Source organism: Camarhynchus parvulus, chromosome Z, assembly GCF_901933205.1.
Source record: "Camarhynchus parvulus chromosome Z, STF_HiC, whole genome shotgun sequence".
NCBI lineage: Eukaryota > Metazoa > Chordata > Aves > Passeriformes > Thraupidae > Camarhynchus > Camarhynchus parvulus.
This window is the reverse complement of record NC_044601.1, coordinates 50,830,957-50,854,863: the sequence shown is the minus strand read 5'-3', so window position 1 is coordinate 50,854,863 and position 23,907 is coordinate 50,830,957. Positions and strand designations below refer to the sequence as shown.

The window sequence follows — 23,907 nt, the reverse complement described above, 5'->3', positions numbered from 1 at the left end:
CACTACAGGGCTGCTTTAAATCCCTCTCAGCCTCTATTGATACAGTGTTATTTGAAGGGAAAATTAATGCGACCTGAATGTGAATGTCAACAGTATTTCAATATGGCGTCATGAGAGGAAAGATAGAAAGTAGCCACATGCATTGTTTTCCTAGATATCAAGTGCTGTAATAAACTACTGACTAGTAGATATGCAAGTGTGTGGGAGATTAAAGACAACCCGATTTAAAATACAGTGGTAAATCTAATTTTTTCCTCTGAGAGGTAATTCACTGAGTGTATGAGTGAGCGTATTAATGTGTCTGTCTTAGCATTCCAAACCTTACTACAGGTGTCTTGGACTTGGAGGCTTTCCTAAAGCAAACTGGAGACACGCATGGCCTAAATGGAACTGCGTTGTGATTCATGGAATTTGGAGTGGAAACCTGAGTACTCATTCTGGAAAGGCTTTTCAAGTCTATACTTAAAGAAGCCTGCTTTGATGTGCTCTGGTTGATATGGCTATGTCTGACTTATGTGGCAGAAAACATAAAAACATTTAATAACAAATAAGCAAAAGTTTACAGATGATGTCCTGTGAGACATTATTAAGTAAAGTTAAGAAGAGAGCAAATATCATAATGCTCTTAATGTAATTTAAGGGTCCAATATCAAGCTAAATGAAATAAAATATAAGTAAGAGTAATATGCTTCATTTAGAAAAGAAGTCTCAAATGCAAAACTTAACTTTTGCACTCTTGGAGGTCAAAAATGATCATGATTGAATGAGATACCAACTGGTGGGATAAGATTGGATATAACCTGTATAGCAAAAATTATGTTCTCTCTAATTGAAACACTAGGCTAATAAACTGCTAATTATCTATACTTCTATGATCAGAATCCTTAATATCGTAGCATGCAAAGCTCTGTTGGAGTCTAGAAATAACTGCAAGTTTAACCACCATTTTTATGATGCCTTGTCTTGTTTTTGCCAAAAATAACAGTTTTTGCCAAGCAAGGCACATGCCTAGATGGACATACATGGAACAAAATTGTGTCCCATGTTACTGAAACCTGGAGGGTCTCATGCTTCATTGCTTATGAGAGTTGAGTTGGTAGGTGGTGGGAGAGGCAGAAATGTGTTCTCCATCTGTTACCTGTAGCAGTCTTGCCACATGCTGTCAATAAACGAAAAAGTTTTTTTAAAATTTTTGTAGCGACTCCTCTTGTTTCATCAGTCTTCTTTAACATCATTTTCTTGACAACACCTATCTGAAGGTAGAGGAGGTGGTATCTATCTGTTTGCAGGATCAAATAATAAATTCTTTTGGATTAATTGAATTTAGTTTACCTCTATTTAATCAGAATTCTAGATGTCACTTCCAAAAAGCAGCCTTACCACTGCCTGAGCTGCTGTATTTGCAGTGTGAGGCTGACCGTACTGTTTCAGTTCTGGACTGCTCTGACACCTCTTAAGAGAATCAAAATATGTTGATCTTGGACCATGGTTTCAGTTGCAAATACTCTTCAGTCGCACCAGGTGGGCAGCAGGCAACAGGTAGAACTTAACTTGGTTCTTCCATCTCCATGATTCTATGATTCTAAACTGTCTATTTCTTCTCCCCACTGATAGGATATCTTGGTTCCTTCCACTGGTGCATAGGAAGTTGCCTCCAAAACGCTGTTAATTTTGTGTGAATTGCTCCAGATTAACTCCTACCTGATGTGAAGGCTACAAGCTTCTGCAGTGTTTTTGCTAGGATCTTACTTTACTTGAGTTTCTCTGTTTTCACATAAAACATTACTTTTTCCATGTGAAACTTGCATCTCAAGGAAAAAAAATAGTGAATGTACTAAAAGTTCAAGTAGATTTTAAGAGAGACCAGAGGTACAATAGCAGACTGCAGAGGGAAAATCAGGATAGCCCCTGTAACATATGGTCTGTTCTAGTAGAAGAGGCAACTCAGACACTGAGTTTAAAGGAGTCATGCTATCGTGGTGTTACAAAGAAGTGTTGGCTTGTTATCTTCTAGAGTGTTAGAGAACTAAAATATTGATGGAGGGTGTGAGACACAGGCCTCTGCATATCTAACGTTTTTATTACCTGTTAAGAATAATCTGGAGGAGGCATATATATATATATGTATATATATATATGTCTTTCAAGAAAAATCTTTTAGCTATACTCTTATGTATGTCGCAGGTAGGTAACCATTTGTTGTAGTTAGGGAGAATTTTAGGGCATACAAAGTAACTAAATATAGACTCTGCTTAATAAAGGCTCTCCTGCTTGCCTTGGTATACTGTCTGCCAACTGCTAGGCATATGGCCACTTTGTCAGTTCCATCTTGGCATAGACTTTTAAGCATACTTAAATTTAACTTCAGCTTTGCTCCTTCACTGGGTCATTTGAACCTTTCATTAGAATTTAAGTGATGCTTCCTGCCTGGCATTGGTTGTCGGCAAGGGTACTGGAAGGACACACTGAGCTTTGATCATAGTTCCTGTTCAAGTTTGTGGTAAATTGCTGATTTCAGTAGAAGTCATTTTGGGTTTGAATGAAGGTGCTGATTTAAAAACAACAATAGTGAAACCCTGCACACCTAAAATAAAAATGAAAAAACCCCTAAAAATCACTGAAATGTCCACTCAAGACCCCCAAATGAAATACTTTAGGTCTAAGTATGAATCTGGCAATTTTTTAGTACAAAGTCCTAATTTCTTGTGCAAAAGCATCGTGTTAATAGAAAAAGGTCTTCCACATAACTAGGCAGTTGTTTTTTAAAACCTCTAGATGGGGAGTAAAATATAATAATTGCCTAGCAGATGTTCCTGTTCTACATCAAGGAATGGGATGAGCTGTATGCTACTTATGGAATGTCAGAGGTATACTGTTGGAAAGGTTACAGGTGAGAGCTCTAAGGCTTGCTCAAATACTTCTCAAGCTAGGAGAATTTAGAGGCAATTTCAGTGATGCACTGGTGATTACTTCCAACTCGCCACAGTAATACATGGATTCCACTTTGCAGAGTTTAAAGCAGAGTTGGAGTTCTTCACATTGCTGTTTAAATGGTATCCCAGTATATAAATTTCACATGCTGTTTTTTAGGTGTTTGACTCATGGTGACCATGGTTGAGGAGTTTAGGATGTTATAATGATTAATTATCTGAAGCCCCTTGGTTTGCCTTTTAATTAAATTGCACTGGTAAAATGGAGTATGGAAATGGAAATGCAAAGCAAATACCTGCTGAGACCTGTTGAGCTGAGATCTCTGATTTGAAGGAAAGCTTTTTTTGTAGTCTAGAGAGAAGAAAAATGGACTGTGTAGATGGGCAAGTCATTAATACTCATCCATGAAAAATAAAGTAAAAGTTGCTTGTGCTCAGCAAAAATAAAATATTTCCCTAAAAAGGGGGGAAAATTGACTTTGTACACCAGCCCAGGGATCATGATGGCTGTGAGGCTCTGTTTTAGAATTAAATGTTGATCACTGCCAGACACTGGGAAGAGACTGTTTTGTTGGCAAATGGGATCTGCAAGTTAATTGGTGTTTTCTGCAGGCTTCTGGCTGTGAAATGAAATTGGAAGCCCTTTAGCCACATGGATATTACAGGACCTGAATACAAAAGTCACATGTCACCATCAGGGCCCACTGTGAAACAATAGTGTTCCCACTTGAGCGCTGTGCCATTACAGATCATTTAAATATGGGGATTGCATTTAAACTAAAAGCCCCATTTGCCTCTTACTGCAATTTAACAGTCCTCTTAGCAAAAGCTAAGTGACAAATTAAATGAAAAAAGTGTCTACATTTTTGAAGCTGTAATGCAAAACAACTTTTTATTGCTTCTCATGTGCCATGAATGAATCATTGTACTTGTCAACCCTAAACCAGGCCATAATTAGACCAGCTACTGTTATCAGAGTAGGGCTGTTCTTGTGACAGTTTAATAAAGCTGAAACTCTTAAATTAAATCCCAGATGCTTAATCTGATGAAAGCAGTCAAGTAGAAGAATCTAAGTATCTACTGCTTGATGGAGTGATGGAGCCCAACACCTTGTCAACATGTAGATTATAGAATCAGGTTTTTTCCTGTGACCTGCCATTTTCAGTATCTTCATATCCTATTGCTTATCTTCAAGGTGAAGCAACTTTGCATAATTTGCATGTTCCAAGACAAACATTTCTAGATTTCCTCCATTTTGATATATAAGAACTCCTAACGGGGGAGGAGAGTTGGGTTTTTTTAGAGTCAAGGATTAGTTTCTCGTGAAGTAGAAATACAATGGCATTGTCATGGGGAAAGAAGTGTCCAAAGAGGTCCTTGGCAAAGCAGGGCAGTGAATAGAGTTAGTGAATGTGTTGTGGTTTTGCTTCATGCTGATCCAGGTCTCTCTTGGTCATCTTATTTTATGATGTTGATGAGAAATTAAATGGTACTCTCTGTGTTCAGCTGGGTACCTTCCACATTTATTGTGTAATCTCTGTACCTCAACCACCTGTTGGAATCTAAAGTGTTTAAGTGTGGGAACCTCTTATGGTACTGAAATGAGCCTCATTCATGTGATAAAGCTCTTCCCAGTGGCATTCTTGCAATCCTTTCTGTTATACACTAAATGTATACTAGCATATTAAATAGACCATTTGTATAAAGGAGTTTCGTGGTGGATAACATGGCTTTGCTGCAGTAGTTCTTAGTAGGTTTTCACTAGTACTTTGCTCTGTTGTATACCATTTTTAATGTTGGGTCAGGCTGATAGTCTATTTTGATTTCACACTTACTGGTATTTTGACCATTTCCTGGATTTGTGTTAAAAGTTAAACTAAAGTACCATTTTACAAGGTCATGTGATACAGAGAAATAGTACAATATATTTCCTCATGGATTATGCTTAAATCTTTATTAGTAATGCTTTGGTCCTCATCTGAAGCTTAGTTCTAAATGTTGAGGTTAGCGAAGGAATCATTATAGACTAACTAAGAGAGATTGAATTACCATTTTGCCATAAGCAAACTAATGGTCAAGTGTTACATAATGTTGGTTTGTTGTTTTTTTTTTTTTAATTTGGAAACCACTCTGAATTTTTTCCTGATAAAAATTTATAGTCATCTCTAGAAAACAGCAAGTTAGATTCTTTTGACCTTAACCGAATGAAGCTATTTTCTGTCTATATTTCTGTCTCAGGCATTCCTTCCCTTTGCAATTAGAGACAAACTTGTATGAATGGGACATGCCAGCTGTTCTGAACAGATTATCTGTGCTTAGTGCTTAAATGGAGGAGGAAAAAGGACAAAAGCAGCTATGGTTGTTGCCAGTATGCCTCTAGAGGAATTCCTTCCTGGTGCCGGGCTTAATGATTACTCCAGGTCTGGCATGAAAAAGAATTGATAAAGTTAAGCATTCCCTACAGTTCTGGTGCTCTAGTACTGTTTTTCGGGACCTGCATATTTCATGCAGTCCCTTTTTAGGGTCAGCCATGTAGTAGAGATAATTACTTTCCCCTGTATTTTATGGTTTTTATAAAACAGTACAGCAAGACTCTGAGTTTGAAATTCAACTGCCAAGTTTATAGGCTTATTGTCTTTATATTGTTGAATACACCCACTTACAATTGTGTCATGTATTGCCTTAAAGCTAAAGAAAGTATCCATGCCTTGCGCTTGTAGAAAATAAAGTTAACTTCAGATTTCTAGGTATAGATTAGTCAGTTGCACATAGGGCATTTCTGGCCTTGAAATGAAAGCTGTAGGAAGTCCTGTTTTTGAAGGGAAAGACCATTTCCCTTGGTCTTTCATTGTGGGACTTTCCAGTAGAGTGGTAGAGTGGTATCTTACACGTATTTGTGTCTTAAACTGTATCATATCCAGCAGGCTGTCTTTGCTTAAGTAGTAGTTACATTAATATTGTTTAGTCTCAGCTGTCTTATGAAACACATGTACCCTCAGGTCATGCACGTAAGGTGACACCTGCTTTTTCACAGAACAAGCTGTTGATTTATGTCAGTGTCTTTGAATGATTTCTGTTGTTAGAGGTGCTAAATTAACAGTAGGTCAGAATTAGCATCACAAGGCAGTTTTGCTGTTCTAAGACCTGAGTTATGGATGACGAGTTAAATTGCTGTCATGTCCCTACAGTGTCTTGGTTGATGCTGTCACCTTCATTTCCTCAGTGAATGAAGCCAGGCTGCTGTTCTGGAAAGATGGATTTCATCCCCCTTCTCTGGGGATCATTTCCTTCTTCCTCCATTACTGACATTGCCATAATAGTATTTGGAATGAGGGTGTATATGAGGCCAGAGTATGACAGTAAAAATGGCTTTTTTTAGGTAATTTCACAGAATATTCTGAGTTGGAAGGGACCCAGAAGGATCATTGAATCCAGCTCATAAGTGAATGGCCCATATGGGGATCAAACCCACAACCTTGTGTTATTAGAACCATGCTCTAACCAGCTGAGCTAATCCTGTGGCATTTATCAGATTTCAGAAATAATGGTCACAGTAATTACCTTTAGTGTGTAGGCATGGCTTGAGGGCTTTATTTTTAATGCCATACAGAAAGTTGCATTTCCATTCTGTTTAGTTGGTTGGAAAGTACTTCAGGTTTTTTGTAAATACCCACATTAAAGCAGTTGGTTTTTTAATTCCTGTGATGTTGAACTGATTTACTTCAAAATGTCCTAAAAAATGATGTGTATTGAAGCTGGTGCACAATTCATTGCAGCCCTAACTGTGGGATCATGTCTGCAAAGATTAAGGACAGAGTTTTACTCTAAGCCAAGCTTATAGTGTTATTTTCCCCTAGTGTTATTTTTCATACTTCAGTAGCATTAGGCTACCATTCAATTTTCCAGTGTCACTTCTAGTAAATACCAGACCTAGAGAGAAATGATAGATTCATGGGGAGGAATTACTGAGTCTTCACTGACTTTTGAGCTTTACGTATGGTTCAGCCATGTAGCCTTGTGCTATTTTCCAATCTTTTGTCTTTTTCCAGTATTCCATGAATACTGGAAAAATGAATTGGAAGCGAGAGGTGCAAGAATATCAAGCCACTTGGGTGTGTCAAGTCAAGACAAAGGAAATCCTTTATAACTATATATTATATAGACAAAAAATTTTGTAGGGAAGACAGTTCTTCAAAACCCACAAAACATAGCTGAAAATTGCAATTGGAGCTGGAGAAATTTAACTAAAATAACCTTAGAATTTTGCATTGTAGTAAGTCGTCAGTAAGCTGTCTAGCCATGTGCCGTGCTAGATTCTTGTATTATAAGTTGTAATTGAAGTCTGCTGTTTTTGTAAAAACTCAGCAGTCATGTTTGGACTGGAAGATGGAAGTGACTTGTGAAAAAAAAGTGTAGGAAGAAGTTCAAACTAGACAATCAGAATGTATTCCTTTGGTCAGTTACAGTGCCTTATTTATGTTCTGTGAGAACAGTTGTGGCAGTTGTAATTCCCAGTATGCCTGGGAGTGTTTGCACTTGCTCCATGTTTTTGATAGTTTTTTGTTTGTTTGTTTGTTTGTTTTTTGTGGTTTTTTTTGTAAAGGAGAGGTATTTTTGTGTCTCTGGTTTATTAATAGCTTGTTTTGTTGGACAAATATCTCCTGTTCTGCCTCTTCTTTAAAAATTAACTGTGAGAGGAATTCATTCATCTCAAGGATAAATTTATATGGAAGTAGCTTAATGCATTTATAGTTACAGTCACATCAACTTTTTGAAAATTCTTGAAGTCTCTGAAGATAGACTGTTCCTACTGAGAGTATATTGCTAGATAAAGTGGTAAAATATCTGATACATATTTTGGTCAGGAGCATACTTTGTGTTCGCCACCTAGCTGTAAATATTGGCATCTAGTTAAAATTGTGAAGAGTTATATTAAGATAAAGGACCGTTTTTGTACTATATATGTTAGCATTAGCCATGCTTTTGCCTTCACTTGATTGATTGTAAACAAATGATTAGATAGTGTTCTAAATATGAGGAAAGTTAATCAGTAAGGTTCATTTGCAGGTTCTTTATACTTTTCTTCAGCTTTGTAGACTAATAGCCCCTGTCTTGCTATGGTGATTAGGTTATAGAGCACTATAGATGCAACAGGGGTATCTAATGAACATGTGACTGATCCTTAATGTTCTCTTGGGGAGATCATAGTCCACTGACACGCTGTAAACTGCACCTTTCAAGCAAATTCCTGTTCTTTGAAAATCTTTGAAATCCTTTGGTCAAATGGCAGAGGGTCTGCAAAGATGCAGAAATTTTTAAAACATTCATGAAAGTTCATAACCCAGAACAACAGGTGCATGCAAAATGTCTGAAGCATGTGGTTAATTCCTTATTCCATTGTGTTAAAAGTTGAAAACACAGAAAGAGAAAGCAGAAGTTTGTAATTACTTGACACAGAAATCAGATTGCGTGGTTGCTGATAGCTTAGAAGAGGATCTCAAGATGTAAATACCTGTTTCAGCCAAATGCACATGTGCCTTTAACCCTTATAGCAGCAGCAGGCAGCAAGAAAGAAAAGCTTAAGGAATTAGGCATTTTATTTTGTCTCTGTTTTACACTTCCCCTCTCTGAAGTGCACGCTCGGACGTTAGCCTACAGACGGGCAGTGATTCCCTCATGCCATCAGTGCTGCAGGTAATCTATGGTGTTAATCAGCCAGCTAGTGTGAAATGCAAGGGGAGTGATTATGCTATCATACACAATACAATCAGCATGAAGCACTTGTCAAGACCAATACATCAAAGTTTAATTCAGTAATAGAATGCATTAGTGCAAAATGAAGCACTCTGTTCTCCAAAAAACACAACACCCAAAGAAAATCTTTTTTTCTGAAGGCTAAATATTGAAACCAGAATGCATTAAGGCATTTTTGTGAATAAAATTGCAACTTGGGTGCAACTGAGTGCTGAGAGTAGTTTTCCTTCATGTTCTGATTGAAGAGGGAATAGTCCTGAAGCACTTTGCCTGTCTTTACCATTCTATAAAGGCAACTGTTTAATTGGAGCAGTCTCCAGTGGGACTTGCAATTATACTTTGTTCTGGTGGAGATCTCTCTGTGCCTGGAGAAGGGCAATGGCTTTGCCAGTTATTCTGAAGGCTCTTGTCCTTCTCATTCAGAAGCAATAAACACCACACAGTACCTTCTTTGAGGTTTCCAAGTGGCTGTCCCAGTGAAAGTGGGTATGTGTTTAAAATACAGATATAAACCACTTTAAAGTCCTTTGCTCACACTTATACTTCAAAGCATTCATAGGTTCTGTCTGCTAGTATTGTTTTTCTTCCAGCACTTTCAATGCTGGAAGATTATGCTTTTGTAATAGAATTGATTAGTCTCAAGTGGAGCACAGTGGCAAGTGTGCAGCAGGTGTTGAAGCTATCTTGTCTCTTGGGCAGAGGGAATGATCTTGATTACCTGGCTACATTTTCTTTGAAATGGTCAAATACTACTGTAGCCTCTTTTTTAAGATGAAGTTGTGCATTAACAGAAAGGGCAAAGAAATGTTACAGCAGCTGTTTCTTGAATATTTTAATTTTGGAAATGCACTGTTTGATCTAAAGCATTTGAAATGTATAATTCCAAAGCAAAGGCCAAGTCCTAGCAATTTATTACACAGGTGTTGTGAATGAGGAAATGCTGACCCAAGCTCAGCTGTACAGCAGCCCTGACAAAGATAGCATGGTGTTTTTTGGAAAAGCAGAGAGTGTAATCAAACAGATGAACAGTATGCTGGGTCCTCAGTATAGCTGGTGTATACATGTGTACACAGGATGTGTAGTTATCCTACTGTTCTATACTACATGTACTTTTACAGTGACTTAATGCTCTTAACATCTTTCAATTTGCGTATTTAAGTCCTGATCAATGTAAATGCATGCTGTCCCATAAATTCAAAGATACGGATGTCTCCAGAGAAACATAAAAGTACTGATATTCCCTTGTATGTACATGGAAGGCCTGCATGTAAATTTTTCCTTTTATTTGGGTCATGTGATGAACACTAAAGATGAATGATAATTGTGCATTTTCAAAAGGAGGTCTGTCTGAACCAAAGGTCTGTTTTGGCAAAGCTGCCTTTTTTTGGGTCAAGAGATTAGTGTTGAATCAAAATAGGCAATTCCTCACTGCAGTGTGACAGCTCTAATACCCTTTCCCTTGTGAAATAAGTATCAAATTGCAGTTGCAACATGGCATATTTTCCAAGTATTTTCTGGGGAATGCTTATTGTGTATTGAATTGTGATTGATTTGGTGCTGTGCTGTGAGGAGTTTTGTAGTGAAAAGACATAGGATAGAGTCCAGGAATTTAAACAAGAACTTCAGTTGTGTTATAGTAGCATGCAGTTTGGGGTTTGGGGGAAGATGTGTCAGCATTCTGAGAACCAGTATGGAAAAAAATCTGGGGAAAAGGAGATAGGAATTGAGAGGGAGCTATGTTCGAGAGAAAGGCAGTCTGTAAACACAAATACTTTCTCTGGGGTTTTGTTGTCTCTTTTTAAAAAGTAGTATTATTTAATGTTCATATTGTAGTTTGCATTGGTGACATCATTAAATGTAATCAAACGCGTAAACTTAAGAATGATAGGAATGTATTTTGGAATGTGTTCCAATTTCTTTGGAGCATGAACTGTTGCCAACAGCAGGTTTTAGGCTGAAATTGCTAGAAATTGATTTCGATACCTTTCTTGCAGATTATGAGTACCTGTCCTTCATTTTGTCCATAGGCCGTTTCTGTAGTAAAGAAAGCAGTAGTAAAGATCAGCAGTTTCCCCAAATGGGAGCCATCAGGCAGAAATAGAAACTCTCTTGTTTGCGACTAGGGTACGCCTTCAGGTTGGTGTTGACATTTAAGGGCTGGTTCAAGGGGGCTTCCACTGAGCAGCATCAGAGTCAAATAAGAATATCCTCTAGGCTCCTGCCATTTGACATATGATAAAGTCTGGGCAGAAGTGAACATTTTCCTCAGATTCTTCAGTGTGGAGAGCAGGGCGGGAATCAGTGAATTGAAACAGCCAGAATGAAGCACATGTCAGGGGGGAGGGAGGGTGTTTCAGGTGCAGAAGTAGGAAGAGATATGAATAGAGGTAAATGCATACACTTGGGGCAAGGATGGAGAGAGGAGAGAAGGAAAAAAATACACACAAAAAAAAACCTGACTAAAACCCAAACTAACCAAAAAGACCTAGAAATCCAAATAGATTGAAGAGTGTGGGGTCAGTGGCATTATGCTTCCTTCTTCCAGGTGGTAACCCTTTGTAGTGCTGCAGGAGCTCTTTCTGTTCCCTTCTTTTCTTGTGAGTTTTATCTCAGTCCTCTTCCTGCAGGGAATCAACAGCCATCAAAGCTGTTTGAGATCTCACATGTTGCATGCAGCTTTCTCTGAAGTCACAGGGAGCAGGGTGCAGTTGTGGGTTCTGTTGAAATTTTAAGTGGGTTGTGAGGGGTTTATTGGAAATACACTTGTTCTTTACATGAAAATTGCCTGAGTTTCAGAGAGAATGACTACTGACGATGTAGGTAGCCTTGACATTGTTTCCCACAGGAAACTACAGATATTTTTAAAGAATGTTAGTACTTTGGGTTATCTTGCCCTCTCCTTACAGGTGTACCACATGTGTTGTGCAGCTTCCTTAAGAGGCTGGTGAATTGTCTTGCGTCTAGGGGTGTTCCTCAGATGTAGAGAAAAAAAAAGGCCACTTACTATGTAGGGGTATGATGCAGCACAGTAGTGTGTGTTCTGCCTTGATGGATGATTGAAATACTTACTGAGTGGGTTTAACATATTCCACGTTGCTTTTGCTTGAGTCTGACTACACTGGGAATCTGGTTACAAAGTTTTACATTGGTGGGTTGTTGGGAGTTCTGGTTTCTTGGTTGTTTTTTGGGGGGTTTTGGGGGTTTTGTTTTGGTTTGGTTTTTGTTTGGTTGTTCTTTTGGGGTGGGGGGTTTGGGTTTTTTTGGTTTGGTTTTTTTTTGGTGAGTTTTTTTTGTTGTTCTTGGTTTTTTTTTTGTTTTGTTTGGTTTTTTTTTTGTTTTTGTTGTTGTTTTTTTTTTTTTTGTTAGATGCTGAGAGGTACAGTGTAATGGCTTCAAGTGATACTTGATTTTGAAAATAAATAAGCGAGCCCACAACTGTTCTCCAAGGCTTTCTGATGTGCTGCATCTTGTGTTTTGTTTTGCAGATAGCAAGAAATGCATACATTTTGTCCTGGGCAGTACTGAATCATTGATACTTAATAATAAGAACCAGTTGTAATTTGACTCCTTTTGGACTTGCCTTTGCTGGCAAGTGTGTTTAAAAAAGAATATGTTAAAATAAAAAAAAAAATGTTTTAAAAGTGGTATTGGCCTTATTCACACCCATGGCAAGTTTCAGGCCCTTCCTGAACCCAGAACACTTGCTGTACTCTAATCCACTGTGCAGTAATAAACTGCAGTAATTTAGTGTCTCTCTGGTGTTCTGAATAGTAACATACTGTATTTTGTTTTGGTTTTTGTATTTTTTTTATATTGCTTCCCCTAATATGTTAGTGTCAAATTGCAGGAGACTTAACCTTAAGAATCATGCTGTGTTTCCATTGGTTTCTGTGTTGTGGCCTACCTGAGTTACTTTAGGAATGAATGTGATGCAATGCCCTGTGCCCTGGGTATCAATTTTGCATTTTTAGTTAGCAAAAGGATCCCAGAATGGGAGACATTTATTATCCTAGAAGAACCAGCTGCATTTTTATTCTTTGGCTTTTTTTCCAGCCTATCATGAACACTGTATAGTCTAAGCATTTTCTTGTGATCTCTTTTAGTGTATAAGGCACGTCCTTAATGAGCAAATGAACTGTTGCTAAACAGTACTTTCAGATGTCTTCATGCTTCTGTCAAAGTTCAAGCTGATGAAGGGACAGCTGATTTAGAGAAATACCTTTCCATTTGAAAATTGCCTCTAGACATTCAGATGCATTTATGCCTGCTGCGCTAGATACAGTCTCAGGGAGCAGTTTATGAAATGGTGGTATGTGATATGTCAGCACAAATTAACCATCCCTTAGAACTCCCTAAACAGAAAATGTAAAATAGATTTTCTAGAATAACCAAATTACTGAAGTAATTGGTGTAAAAATGTCTTATTCTATCACACTGCACAAAACTAGTGTGTACTGGTTATCTGAGACCCAGTTGCATTTGGGAATGAATTACATGAGTACTTCTGATGGGTTCTGAGTGTGAAAGTATGTGTTTGCAAGATGTTTGTCTTACTAATATGTGTCTTTAGTGTAATGTGAAGCTGAAGGATACATAGTTCTCATTAACATAAAACAACACTCATTAACATAAAACAACATTCACTTCTGATACAAGAATTGGAAGAAAAACTTGGTTAATGTAACTTCTGTAACACCTTTTTGCCTTTGACTGATGTTCCTGTCTGATGAACCATACACTGGGAACTCTGGATTTCTAATACAAAAGACTTACTAATTTATGCCTTTTAATTGAGAAGGCTGGCTTGGTACCATCTTTCAGCTGCTTCAGATTGGCCACGCCAGCCCAAGTTCCTGTGTCAGGAATTCAGTCTGTGTGTTGTTAAGCATAACTGGGAAGCAAGCAGAGTAGCCTTTGAGTGGAGAAAAAGTCTATGCTGTAGAAGTTTGCAATTAGTCATTGGCTGCTGCATTTTTAATAGAGAACATAATTTAGCAATTTTTTTAAAATCAGGTGCTCTGTGGATGTGTATAGTCTTAAATCCCCACTGCAAGTTGGAGCAGAAGTCCAGTTGGCTAAGACAGCTGAAAAAATGGAACAATGTGGATGTTTGTCCCTGGGAAGATGGAAACCATGGAAACGAGCTGCCCAATTTAACCAATGCTTTGCCTCAGGGTGCAAATGCTAACCAAGGTGAGCCTAAATGTATGCACTGACTGCAACATATAACTTCTATCTTGTACACTCTAGCCTTGCAGAATTCAGCACTTTTTCCTTGTACAAGTAACTTTCTTGTTGAGGACTGACCAGCAAAAATCAGTTGTACTAATGCTGTCTTTGCAGAAGAACAAATATGTGTTTTTTTGTTATACTGGGGCTGTAACACTTTCAGAGCAGGTATTTGTGTTTTGTTAGGATTTCTAACTTTTCATTTGGTGCTTCTAAATATTGTTGCATGAAAATTCGATGTCCTTCAAGTGTGCCCTGTAAAAGCCTGGTGTTTTTTGCTTGACTATACTCTAGTATCCCTTCTGCTATTGGGGTTTTTATTTTGTTTGCAGTTACAAAGCCTTGATAGCTGTTTAAAGAGGGATTTTTTTAAACTACATGAAACTAGTATGTGAGAAACTGAAGCATCTGTCTGTGGGATGTTCTCTGTATGTGCCGTCTGCATTACTAGGTGTGTGTGAAGGGTGCAGCTGCAGTGCTGCTGTCTTGGGGAGGTGTCTTTGTACTCAGTATCATGCTTTCTAATCTCAAATGTGATTATCAATTTGACAGAAGCTTTGTACAGTCATCTTCAGACAAAGGTGACTACTAATAACTAGGCAAAGTGCAGGGTATTTTTGCAGGTAAAACTGCTCATAGTCCTCAAACCATCAGTAATAATACATTCTGCATACAATTGCAATAAAGTTATGATTAAATTTCTTGGTAGGTGTCAGATCTGCACTTAGTCGGGTTTATTGTTTTTTCTTTTTCTTGGAAGATCACCTGTGAAGGAAAAAACTTGGTTCGTTACTAAATTTCACAGCTAGCCAGGAAGATAAGTTCTTTCGCAAAAGACCCCTTAGAGAGGTATTTTGCTTGCTCATCAGACCAACCTGGACATGCTGCTGATAACTCTGACATGGCTTCTGAGCATTGATAGATGCAGCGCCGTGTCACTAGAGAAATTTTGCCATAGGAAGATGTCCAGTGAGGATTATGTCAGCTCCATGGCTTCAGGACCTCATTTGATTAATGACTTTAAAAACTTTATTTGTTTATGTTCATGACCAACAAAGTTATACAAGTGCTCAAAGTTAGTGTCATTTCTCAGAAAGAAAAACTACAAATATTTGATGAATTTATCCCTCCTTTATTTTGGCAGTTGTGGATCTAAGGAGAGACACTGGGGATGCTTGAGTGCCATATACATTCTAGTTTGTACTTGCTGTTGAATGTCCTTCACCTCTGTGTGGAGTCCTGTCTGCCATCGACTGTGCTGGTTTCTATATCTCTCTCTGAATGCAAGATGAATGACACACATGTTGTCTGAGCTCTTGGGTAGTAATAGGATGAGAAATGTCATCTGCGGGCTGCTTGGTGGAGAGAGGGCAAGGCAGACTGCCCTGGGCTGGGGGTTGGTGAATAGGCAGAAGACAGGAACACTGTGAATGACTGATTCATGTATGAATGAGTAAAAGCTGATGCAGCTTTCTAAACCTGTGAAAATGACAGATTCATCGAACAGGCCACATCGGACAGTGTTTACTCGAGCCATTGAGGCGTGCGATCTGCACTGGCAGGACAGCCACTTACAGCACATTATCAGCAGTGACCTGTACACCAACTACTGTTACCATGACGACACTGAAAACTTGCTCTTTGACTCTCAGGGGTGGCCCCTCTGGCATGGTAAGTGGCTAAACCGGAAAGATGTTTCCATGACTTGCTGCTTTGTTCATTTTCTATGGCATTATTTTGAGGGGGGAGGTGGTGGGGAGATGGATGAAAAGCCTGGCAAAAAGAACAGAGGCTCCCTTGAAATGTTGGCTCAGAAGTAGTCCTTTTAAGTATCTCTTGCATAGTTTTAAAGACAAAACAAACCAGAAGAAGTTGAGACAAAAAAAGCCTTTTTGAATAACCTAGCAAAATAGGCCATTGCATTTATGGAGGCATTGCTAATCTTCAGTTATTTTTCTGTTTTAGAACATGTTCCTACAGCCTGCGCGAGGGTGGATGCATTACGATCTCATGGATACCCACGAGAAGCACTGAGGCTAGCAATAGCTATTGTTAATACACTAAGGAGGCAGCAGCAGAAACAGCTGGAAATGTTCCGGGCTCAGAAGAAAGGTAAATGTGGGGAAGAGGGGGGCAAAGGGTGTGCAAGTTGACAGTAACACCAGGAAGTTCACATGAGGTAACTGGTTTTGAAACTATAGTGAAAGAGATGGCTTTTAACTCTTCAGTCTGGATAGTGGTAAATGTCACATTCTGGATGTCAGAGGTTTTCTGTAAACTTTGTTGTGAGCTGTGCAGGGCTCTTACTAGCCTTCTCCAATATATATGGCATGATAGGGCCTTTATTCCAGTCAGAGGTTTTGGTTACACAATGAAAATAGTCACCGTGTTTACAGGGTCACTTTGCATTTGGCATGTCAGCTGTTTAATTTTTTTTTTCTCTGATCTATAATTTTGCTGAGCTTTATATTCTGAAGTGTAAGTCTAGAGGGTACAATGAGGCAAAGTCTGAACTCCAAAAATTCATCAAATCTGGCAGTATGTTCCAAGAGAATCTCTTATAATGCTTAAAATTTTAGTTTCTCTGTAGAGAGGGGATTGAGTTTTTGTGTGGGCTTTTTTTGGTTGTTTGATTGGCTGTTTTTCTTTTGTTGTTGTTGGTTTTGGTTTTTTTTTCTAATGCCGTTTTTTATAAAATGTTTTGTGGTATTTCACGGAACACTGCCATTGGTTTTTTTGAAGGGGTGTTCTCCTTCAGATATAGTTTCTGTGGCATGTGAGCCTTGCAACCCAAAATAATTCTACTCTGAACCTTTGTAGTTTGAAGAGGCAGTGGATGAAGAGGGTGGCTTTGTGGTAGAAGAGTGTATGTAGAAAAACTGGAATTACTTTCTCAGCAGCTACACTAATCCTTTCATTCAAATTTTATTTTAGATGTTCTCTGTTATTCTAAACTGTGTGTGTCCTCATGCGTTGTAGTCAGAAATACCAGTGTGAAATTATGTGTGTAAATTTTTTAAGTGTGTGTTCAGATGTTTTCCCAGAAATGAACATTTAGAAGATAATATATATGCACCTAGCTGAAAAAAATATTTAGCTGCAGTTCCTATGTGCCTCTGTATTTTTTTCACACAGAAAAAAGGAGTAAGTGGTTTTTTTTTAATTTTTTTTGTTAAGAAGGGAGGTGTCTGTTTCAGTGTATGTGTTCATACCACTGGCAGGTGTGAGAAATCTGTTGCAAGTGTGCTGGTTGTAATAGTGCTCCTTTTCATTCCCAGTTGCTGGTGTAGCATGTAGACATTCAGTACCTCTGTTAAATTCCTTTCCTGTTTCTGTAGCTATCACCTAATATTCTATTATCATTTTTAAAAAGTGCATGAAATGTGATCCATCCTGCCCTGAAACAAAGTAGTTTGCTGTTTCTGTGTTATCACTCACTGCTTTTTTATTTTTTAATTTCATGGGGAATTTTTAAAAGACTCTTTTAGTACCATAAAGTGTACTGGTCTCTATAACCAGAGGCAAACTGCAGCTACAGCCCAGCTTTAGGCTTTTTGTTCAGCAAACACCCCATGCTTCTTCTTGGCTTTTATGTGGCTGATCTGATGTCCATGGAACCCCTTGTGTGATTTTAAGTTAAATGTCTCTGATAAGACGATTGAAGCCTTTGGTTGGCATAACACAAGAGAAGCTCATAAGTAGGCACAACAGAATAAACAGAACAAAGTGAATCAGTAAGAAGTCACACTGATGAATCCTTCTTGGTAATATTTCTTACTTCTGCCTATTGTCTTTATTATTTGTTAGGTAATGGAATGATTTACATGGGTTTTTTCATATTACATACCAATGGATTCCTTAAAAAAGAACTCTACCATCCTGACAGTGTGTCTGTGTTTCATTTTGTAGCCCCCACACATTTAAATAGGAGAAAGCAGGACTTAAAAATTTAATGTGTATGGTTACTCAGATATATGATGCATTGTAAACAAGAGAGAGTGAAGGGAGGTGCAAGTTTATGTGCGACAGGCAGAGAGGCAGAGCAGCCATAATGGCTTCTATACAGTTTTTAGAGGGTAGTCAATAATGCATCTGATCTCTCATCATTTGCTTATGTCTGTATGTCTGGGAGGAAGAAAGCTGTGAGTGTCAAAGGGAAGTTGTTGCCATATGACGTGAATTTGGGGAATAGCTAATACCTGTTACCACAATCACACTTCCTCCAATTCATTGCACTTTATGTTTTTTCTCTGCTCTAACCAAGTAAGAACTTGGGTATGGGCTACAGAAAAATACTGATGAAGGTATTTGTGGACTAAAATCTTAAAATGACCAAAAATGCACTTGATCCTATGAAAAGGCAATTATTTCTTGTATACGTCATTTAAACATTTGTTTTTTTAAGTAACTATCATTGTGAGTTTAGTGCAGAGAGAGAGAGAGGTACTGTTATAAGCTCATAATTTATGAAATTGGAACATATTTTAGAATATTTTCATTTATTTCAGTTCCATCACATTAACTTAAAAATGTAAAAAGGGTAGTGTGTCTTTTTGAGTGAGCAAACTGTAAATATTTTACCAAAAAAAGACCTTCTTGTAATTCTTCAAGGAGACATTTTCAGAAGAGTTCTAGTAGTATCAAGGAAAAGATTTCAAAAGACATTGCCATTGAAATTTTTGACCTATAATACACTTTGGTAGTGCTCAAAAAGTTTGTCTTCCATTCTTTCTCTTTTCTTATTCCTCATTTACATATTCACTAAGGGCAGTGAATTCACCCTGAAAGATGCTATTTTCTCTTTCTATGCAGAAGCTACTGGAAATGGTTTGAATTCTGTACTGAGGGCAGTTTAAACGGTTTCACTTGTGTAATTGTTTTGATGGGCTTACATGAGCTCTCTTTCCCTCCTTCCCTCGTCTGTTTGTGTTTTTGCTGCAGATCTTCTCCACAGGGGAGTAACGTCAATAACGAATCTTGAAGGCTGGGTGGGACACCCTTTGGACCCCATTGGCACCCTTTTTGGTAGCCTGATGGAAGCCTGCAGGGTGGATGATGACAGCTTCCATGGATTCTCCGATTTCATGGGTAAGACCAAGCAAATGCAGCAGTCTGGTACATTTCTTCATTTACTGGAGGTATTTTTCTATCTTGCCTTTTTGAATCAGTTTCAAAGTCACTGTTTCTATAGTATAAGAACTCACATTTGCATACCTTAGGAAAATACAAGGGGGAGAAAATGTTTAAAATAAAAAAAACACTTAAAAGTTACCAGTTACTCATTCTTGAAGAAAATGACATATTTCATGTTGGAAATAAAACCCAGTAAGACTTCATGGCGGCAGTCTTCTCCACATACATTGCACTGTCCTTGTTCTGAGAAATTGCAAGAAATCACAGGATCACAGAGTTGTTAAGTTTGGAAGGCACCTCTGGGGATCATCTAGTCCACTTGGTCTGCTTGTAGCAGGGTCACCTAGAGCAGCACATTGCTCAGGTGTATCCATTTGGGTTTTGAATAACTTCAAGTATGAAGGCTGTACAACCTTCCAGGGCAACCTCCTGCAGTGTTCAACCACTCTCATAGTTAAAACGTGTTTTCTTATGCTCAGATGGAATTTCCTGTATTTCAGTTTGTGCCCATTGCCTCTTGTCCTGTCACAGGATACCACTGAGAAGAGTCTGGCACTGTCTTCTTTACATTCTCCCATCAGATATTTATACATTTTGGTAAGATCCTCCTGAGCCCTCTTTTTTCCAGGCTAAATAATCCCAGCTCTCTCACTCTCGTTATATGAGAGATGCTGCAGTCCCTTAATCATCTTTGTGTTCCCACACTGGATGTCCTGCAGCATGCCCATGGGCTGGGGAGCCCACAGCTGGACACACATTCCAGATGTGGGCTCACTAGTGCTGAGCAAATGGGCAAGATCACCTACCTCGACCTGCTGGCAACACTCCTAAATACAGCCCTGGATGTTATTGGATTTCTTAGCTACAGTGTACATAATACTCCAAAACAATGACAAAACACCTGAAATTGGTAACATATATAGTCTGTAAATGTTAGGAGTTGGAAATTAGTGTTGCTATATCAATACATGATTCAGGATAGGGATAGGATATATACAGCTGTTTCAGTTTCAGTAATTGTTCCCCAGGATTTTAACTGATTGATTCCTTATTTTCAGTCTCTTTCCACCTTTGGGGTAGCTTCTTAACACCACTAGTGTGGACAGAAACTGGATTCATTACTTTACCTGAAGCTCTTTCATATACACATCCACAATCTTCTTGGGCCTTTGCCTCAGGACTCCTTTTATTCAATTAGATTTTCTTCAATAAATTTCTACTCTCTTACCCACCAGTTCTGGAAAAACTTTCAATTAAAAAATTTGGAAATCAGATTCTCTGCTGTTACTAAAAAACCAAAACAACCCATGAAATAAAAATATTGTGTGCTGAAAAGTAACTTCCTTTTGTACACACATGCGCGATCTTCCAAATACATTCAGCCTTTCCATTTGTTGCAGTTACCCATCTCCTTACATCTGACAACTACAACTTTTTGTTCCCCAATTAGACTGCAAAATGCTGCAAGCTGAAATAGCATTTTGTCATATGTTGTGTCTGTGAAGTGCCAGATGAATTGATAGCACTCTATAAAAGAGTTTATGGCTTGGCCTGTGTGGGATTTGCTTGTAATTGTTACTAAAAGTAGGACTTCTAATGTTAACAATATGCATTTTTATCATAAGCACAAGTGTAGCAAATTAAAAGCCTGAAAAGAGTGCTAGCAAACAGAGCGTATATTAAAGGTGAGGAGTTCCTGGGCCTATTGTATTTGCACAATTCTAAGACCTTCAACTGACATCTACATAGGTGTAAAAGCACTTTTCCCTTCCTCTTGCACATCAGGGCTTTAAGGAAATACAGAAATGGGTAGGGAAAGAAATTGGAATGGATCTTGCAATTTTGGCCTCATTAACACAAAGCGGAAGGAGCTGCCTTTTTTAAAATTGAAAACCTTTATTTTCACTTGAGTGGATTATTTAAAACCAAATTATTTTTGTGTATTTCTGCTACGTGGAATCAGATGACCTATTTTAGATTGGAGTGTTGTATTTTGAGACTAGCTAATAATTTAAATAATTCTGAAATAGTAATACTAACAGTGAAAACCTCTGTGAATGTGGCATTGTAGGCAGATTATGGGTTAAAATGGTTTGCTGATGTGTCTTTCTCTTTGTGTCACCTCTTACAGAGAACCTGGGGCAATGCAAATCTCTGGAATACCAGCACCTGCCTGCACACAAGTTCCTAGAAGAAGGGGAATCTTACTTAACGCTGGCTGTGGAAGTAGCATTGATAGGGCTGGGACAGCAGCGAATAATGCCGGATGGCTTGTATGCACAAGAGAAGGTTTGTCGAAATGAGGAGCAGCTCATTTCTAAGCTACAAGAAATTGAATTGGATGATACTCTGGTGAAGATTTTTCGAAAACAAGCAGTCTTCCTATTAGAAGGTAGCTGAATATAGATGCTAACTGCTTCTCTAAACTGTCTGCACTTACATAAGTACACAGAACTAGTGTTCCTTCAGAAAGTGCCTTACATGCTTCAGATGGTTTTTTTGCTTAGAACTTCATGAAAGTTTTTATCAAGTCTCTTACGAGAATTGTCATACTTTAGATATCATGTGACTGCAGAGATAAGGCGTATACTGACCTATAAACCTTTTATTTTAATTTTGAATACACTTTGTTCTTTACATTTGTTGCATGTCATAATCTCAATAACCTGATTATACACTCCAGGCTAACTGTTATATAATACAGACATCAGTTATCAACAGTTCCCAGATACCAAAATTCTAAGTATTCCTCGTATTCTGCGAAAGGAACTGTACTGGCAGCTTTATAATGTATTAAGATTTTGACCACTGTGCCAAAGTGAAGAGCTCAGAAAATTCATGTATAATTGCTGAGGCAGAAATGCAACATTTTATTTGTGAAAATAAAGAAGATTACTTGCCTTTGAAGTTTATGTCATAGGAAATTAAAGTATTTGATCAAATATTGTAGCTTCAGCTCTGGTCTTGTGCCTAAGTTATGACCATGACACACCACTTGTGTTTTGGAATTAGGCAGTGTTGAAATAACATCTGTTCATGGAAGTGCGTACTTTTGACTTAACTTTGAAAAAGGCTTAACGTGTAGCACTTAAGCATCATGTTCAGAGAGTGATGTCATGGGTTCCAAGGTTGTCTTTCTGGTTTTTGTTCTTTTTGAATGGAAGAAAAAACTTCTGGGGAAAAAATTAGCCAAAGGCATAATCCGGGTTTTTGAAGTCTCGGTGGGACACCCAGATTTTGAGTGCATGCACATGGCTTGAAGGGGAGTGTGGTACTGCCCTAGGTAAGTTAAGAGATGGCTGCACAACAGTCAGGTTTTACTCTGTTTTTGTGACATATTAGTCTTTTAAAATGTTGTCTTTTATGGAAGAGGAACAGTATATTGCTTAGGGTTCCCAGCGTTAAGTGCCTGTTTTTGCCTAGATTTGAAGCTGCAGAGAAGTTGCAGCACAGGGAAAATTTTCATCATGGTGTTTCTGTACTGCTGCTTTATGGCCTTTGGACAAGAAAAGCTACTGTCTCAATCTAGCTGTTAGCATGCAGGATTCCTCTGCATTATAAAATCAGTTTGCCACATCTGTTTACTGGTAACATGCTTTATGAGGAAAACGCACAATTTCTCTGACATACTCTCCGACAATTCAGTTTACTGCTTTGATCACTGAAATTCTTTTAATGTTTTCTTAGAGTAGTAAAGAATTGATCATAGCAGGAAGTCTGCTAATAAAACTGCCTAAAAAATTGCCATTGTGAGCAATGTGCAGCAGTTGTCTTGCATTAGTGTGTGATGAGAAATCTGGCTTTTCTGCAGTAGTTTCAGTTTGCTCCACAATAGGCAGGAACTGCCAGTTTACATGGAGGAAAAGCTGTGCAGTGATTTAAGGTGCTGATCATACCAATTGTGAGTTTTTAGTTGAAATTTGGTAGATACAATAATGAAAACGTAATCCAATATTAAGCTGATTTCTATGCGGTTAATGCAGATTAATGCGTGCTGTGTGTAGCTACCATTTGAGTGTGTGGGAAAGCAGATCATAAGACTGTTTTGCAAGAACTGTTCTGGTTTTTCACTTGACTCCTAAGTTAATGGCAAAATATATTTTCATCTAAATGCTTTGTCATGTGTTCTTTGTGTCCTGACTGAGTTTCTGACTGGACCACCAACTGGCAAACATACATGAAATTACTTCTTTCATTCAAACAATGCCAGCTAGATTTGAATAGCTTTCAACTTCATTTCAAATGGTTATGAGACACAGTGTCACTTACTAAATCTTCTTTGACATTTCCTTTGCAATCAGCCCTGTTCTTTAGAAATGCCCACCTATGGAGCTCAGAATTTTTTCATGCCTAGTGATTTCTATCCTTGTATGTTGTGCTAAGGCAGCAGTCAAAAACATTGATGAAACAAAAGCGCACTCACACAGCTCCATCCGTCCATCCATCCATCCATCCATCCATCCATCCATCCATCCATCCATCCATCCTTTCAAGTGTGATGAGTTGGAGTCTTAGTAGAAGTAGTAGTAGCTTCTGGAACTGCTGAGTGCTATCGGTGCAATAATTGTCCTGTAATGTTTGATACAAGATTCTTGTTCTGTATCTTGCTGCATTTAAAGCCTGAACCTCTTGTCACTGAAGTCAGAAACTGTTTGACATGATTTTCCTCTTAACAGGAATAACAGTCTTAAGTGTGCAGGAAAAAATGTAGAAATAGGATTCATACGCACGGTGAACATTTGAAACTCAGCAAGTAAATAGTTGCTTTTAATTTTGTTGTTGTCTGTCATGATGCTGCTGGTATCAAATTGAAATCTACACCTTACTGAGAGAGAAAAATCCACTGCCCCAATGATAGGGA

At 38.2% G+C, this 23,907-nt stretch overlaps 1 protein-coding gene across 1 annotated transcript in view; it reads left to right on the top strand.

The window, feature by feature from the left end:
• Positions 1 to 23,907, top strand: part of ZSWIM6 (zinc finger SWIM-type containing 6) — a 110,107-nt gene that overhangs the window by 73,035 nt on the left and 13,165 nt on the right. The window contains exons 5-9 of the mRNA XM_030968994.1: positions 13,698 to 13,877; positions 15,408 to 15,584; positions 15,879 to 16,025; positions 18,855 to 19,001; positions 21,178 to 21,438. Coding sequence (XP_030824854.1) covers positions 13,698 to 13,877; positions 15,408 to 15,584; positions 15,879 to 16,025; positions 18,855 to 19,001; positions 21,178 to 21,438 — 912 coding nt within the window. The remainder of the gene's footprint in view (positions 1 to 13,697; positions 13,878 to 15,407; positions 15,585 to 15,878; positions 16,026 to 18,854; positions 19,002 to 21,177; positions 21,439 to 23,907) is intronic.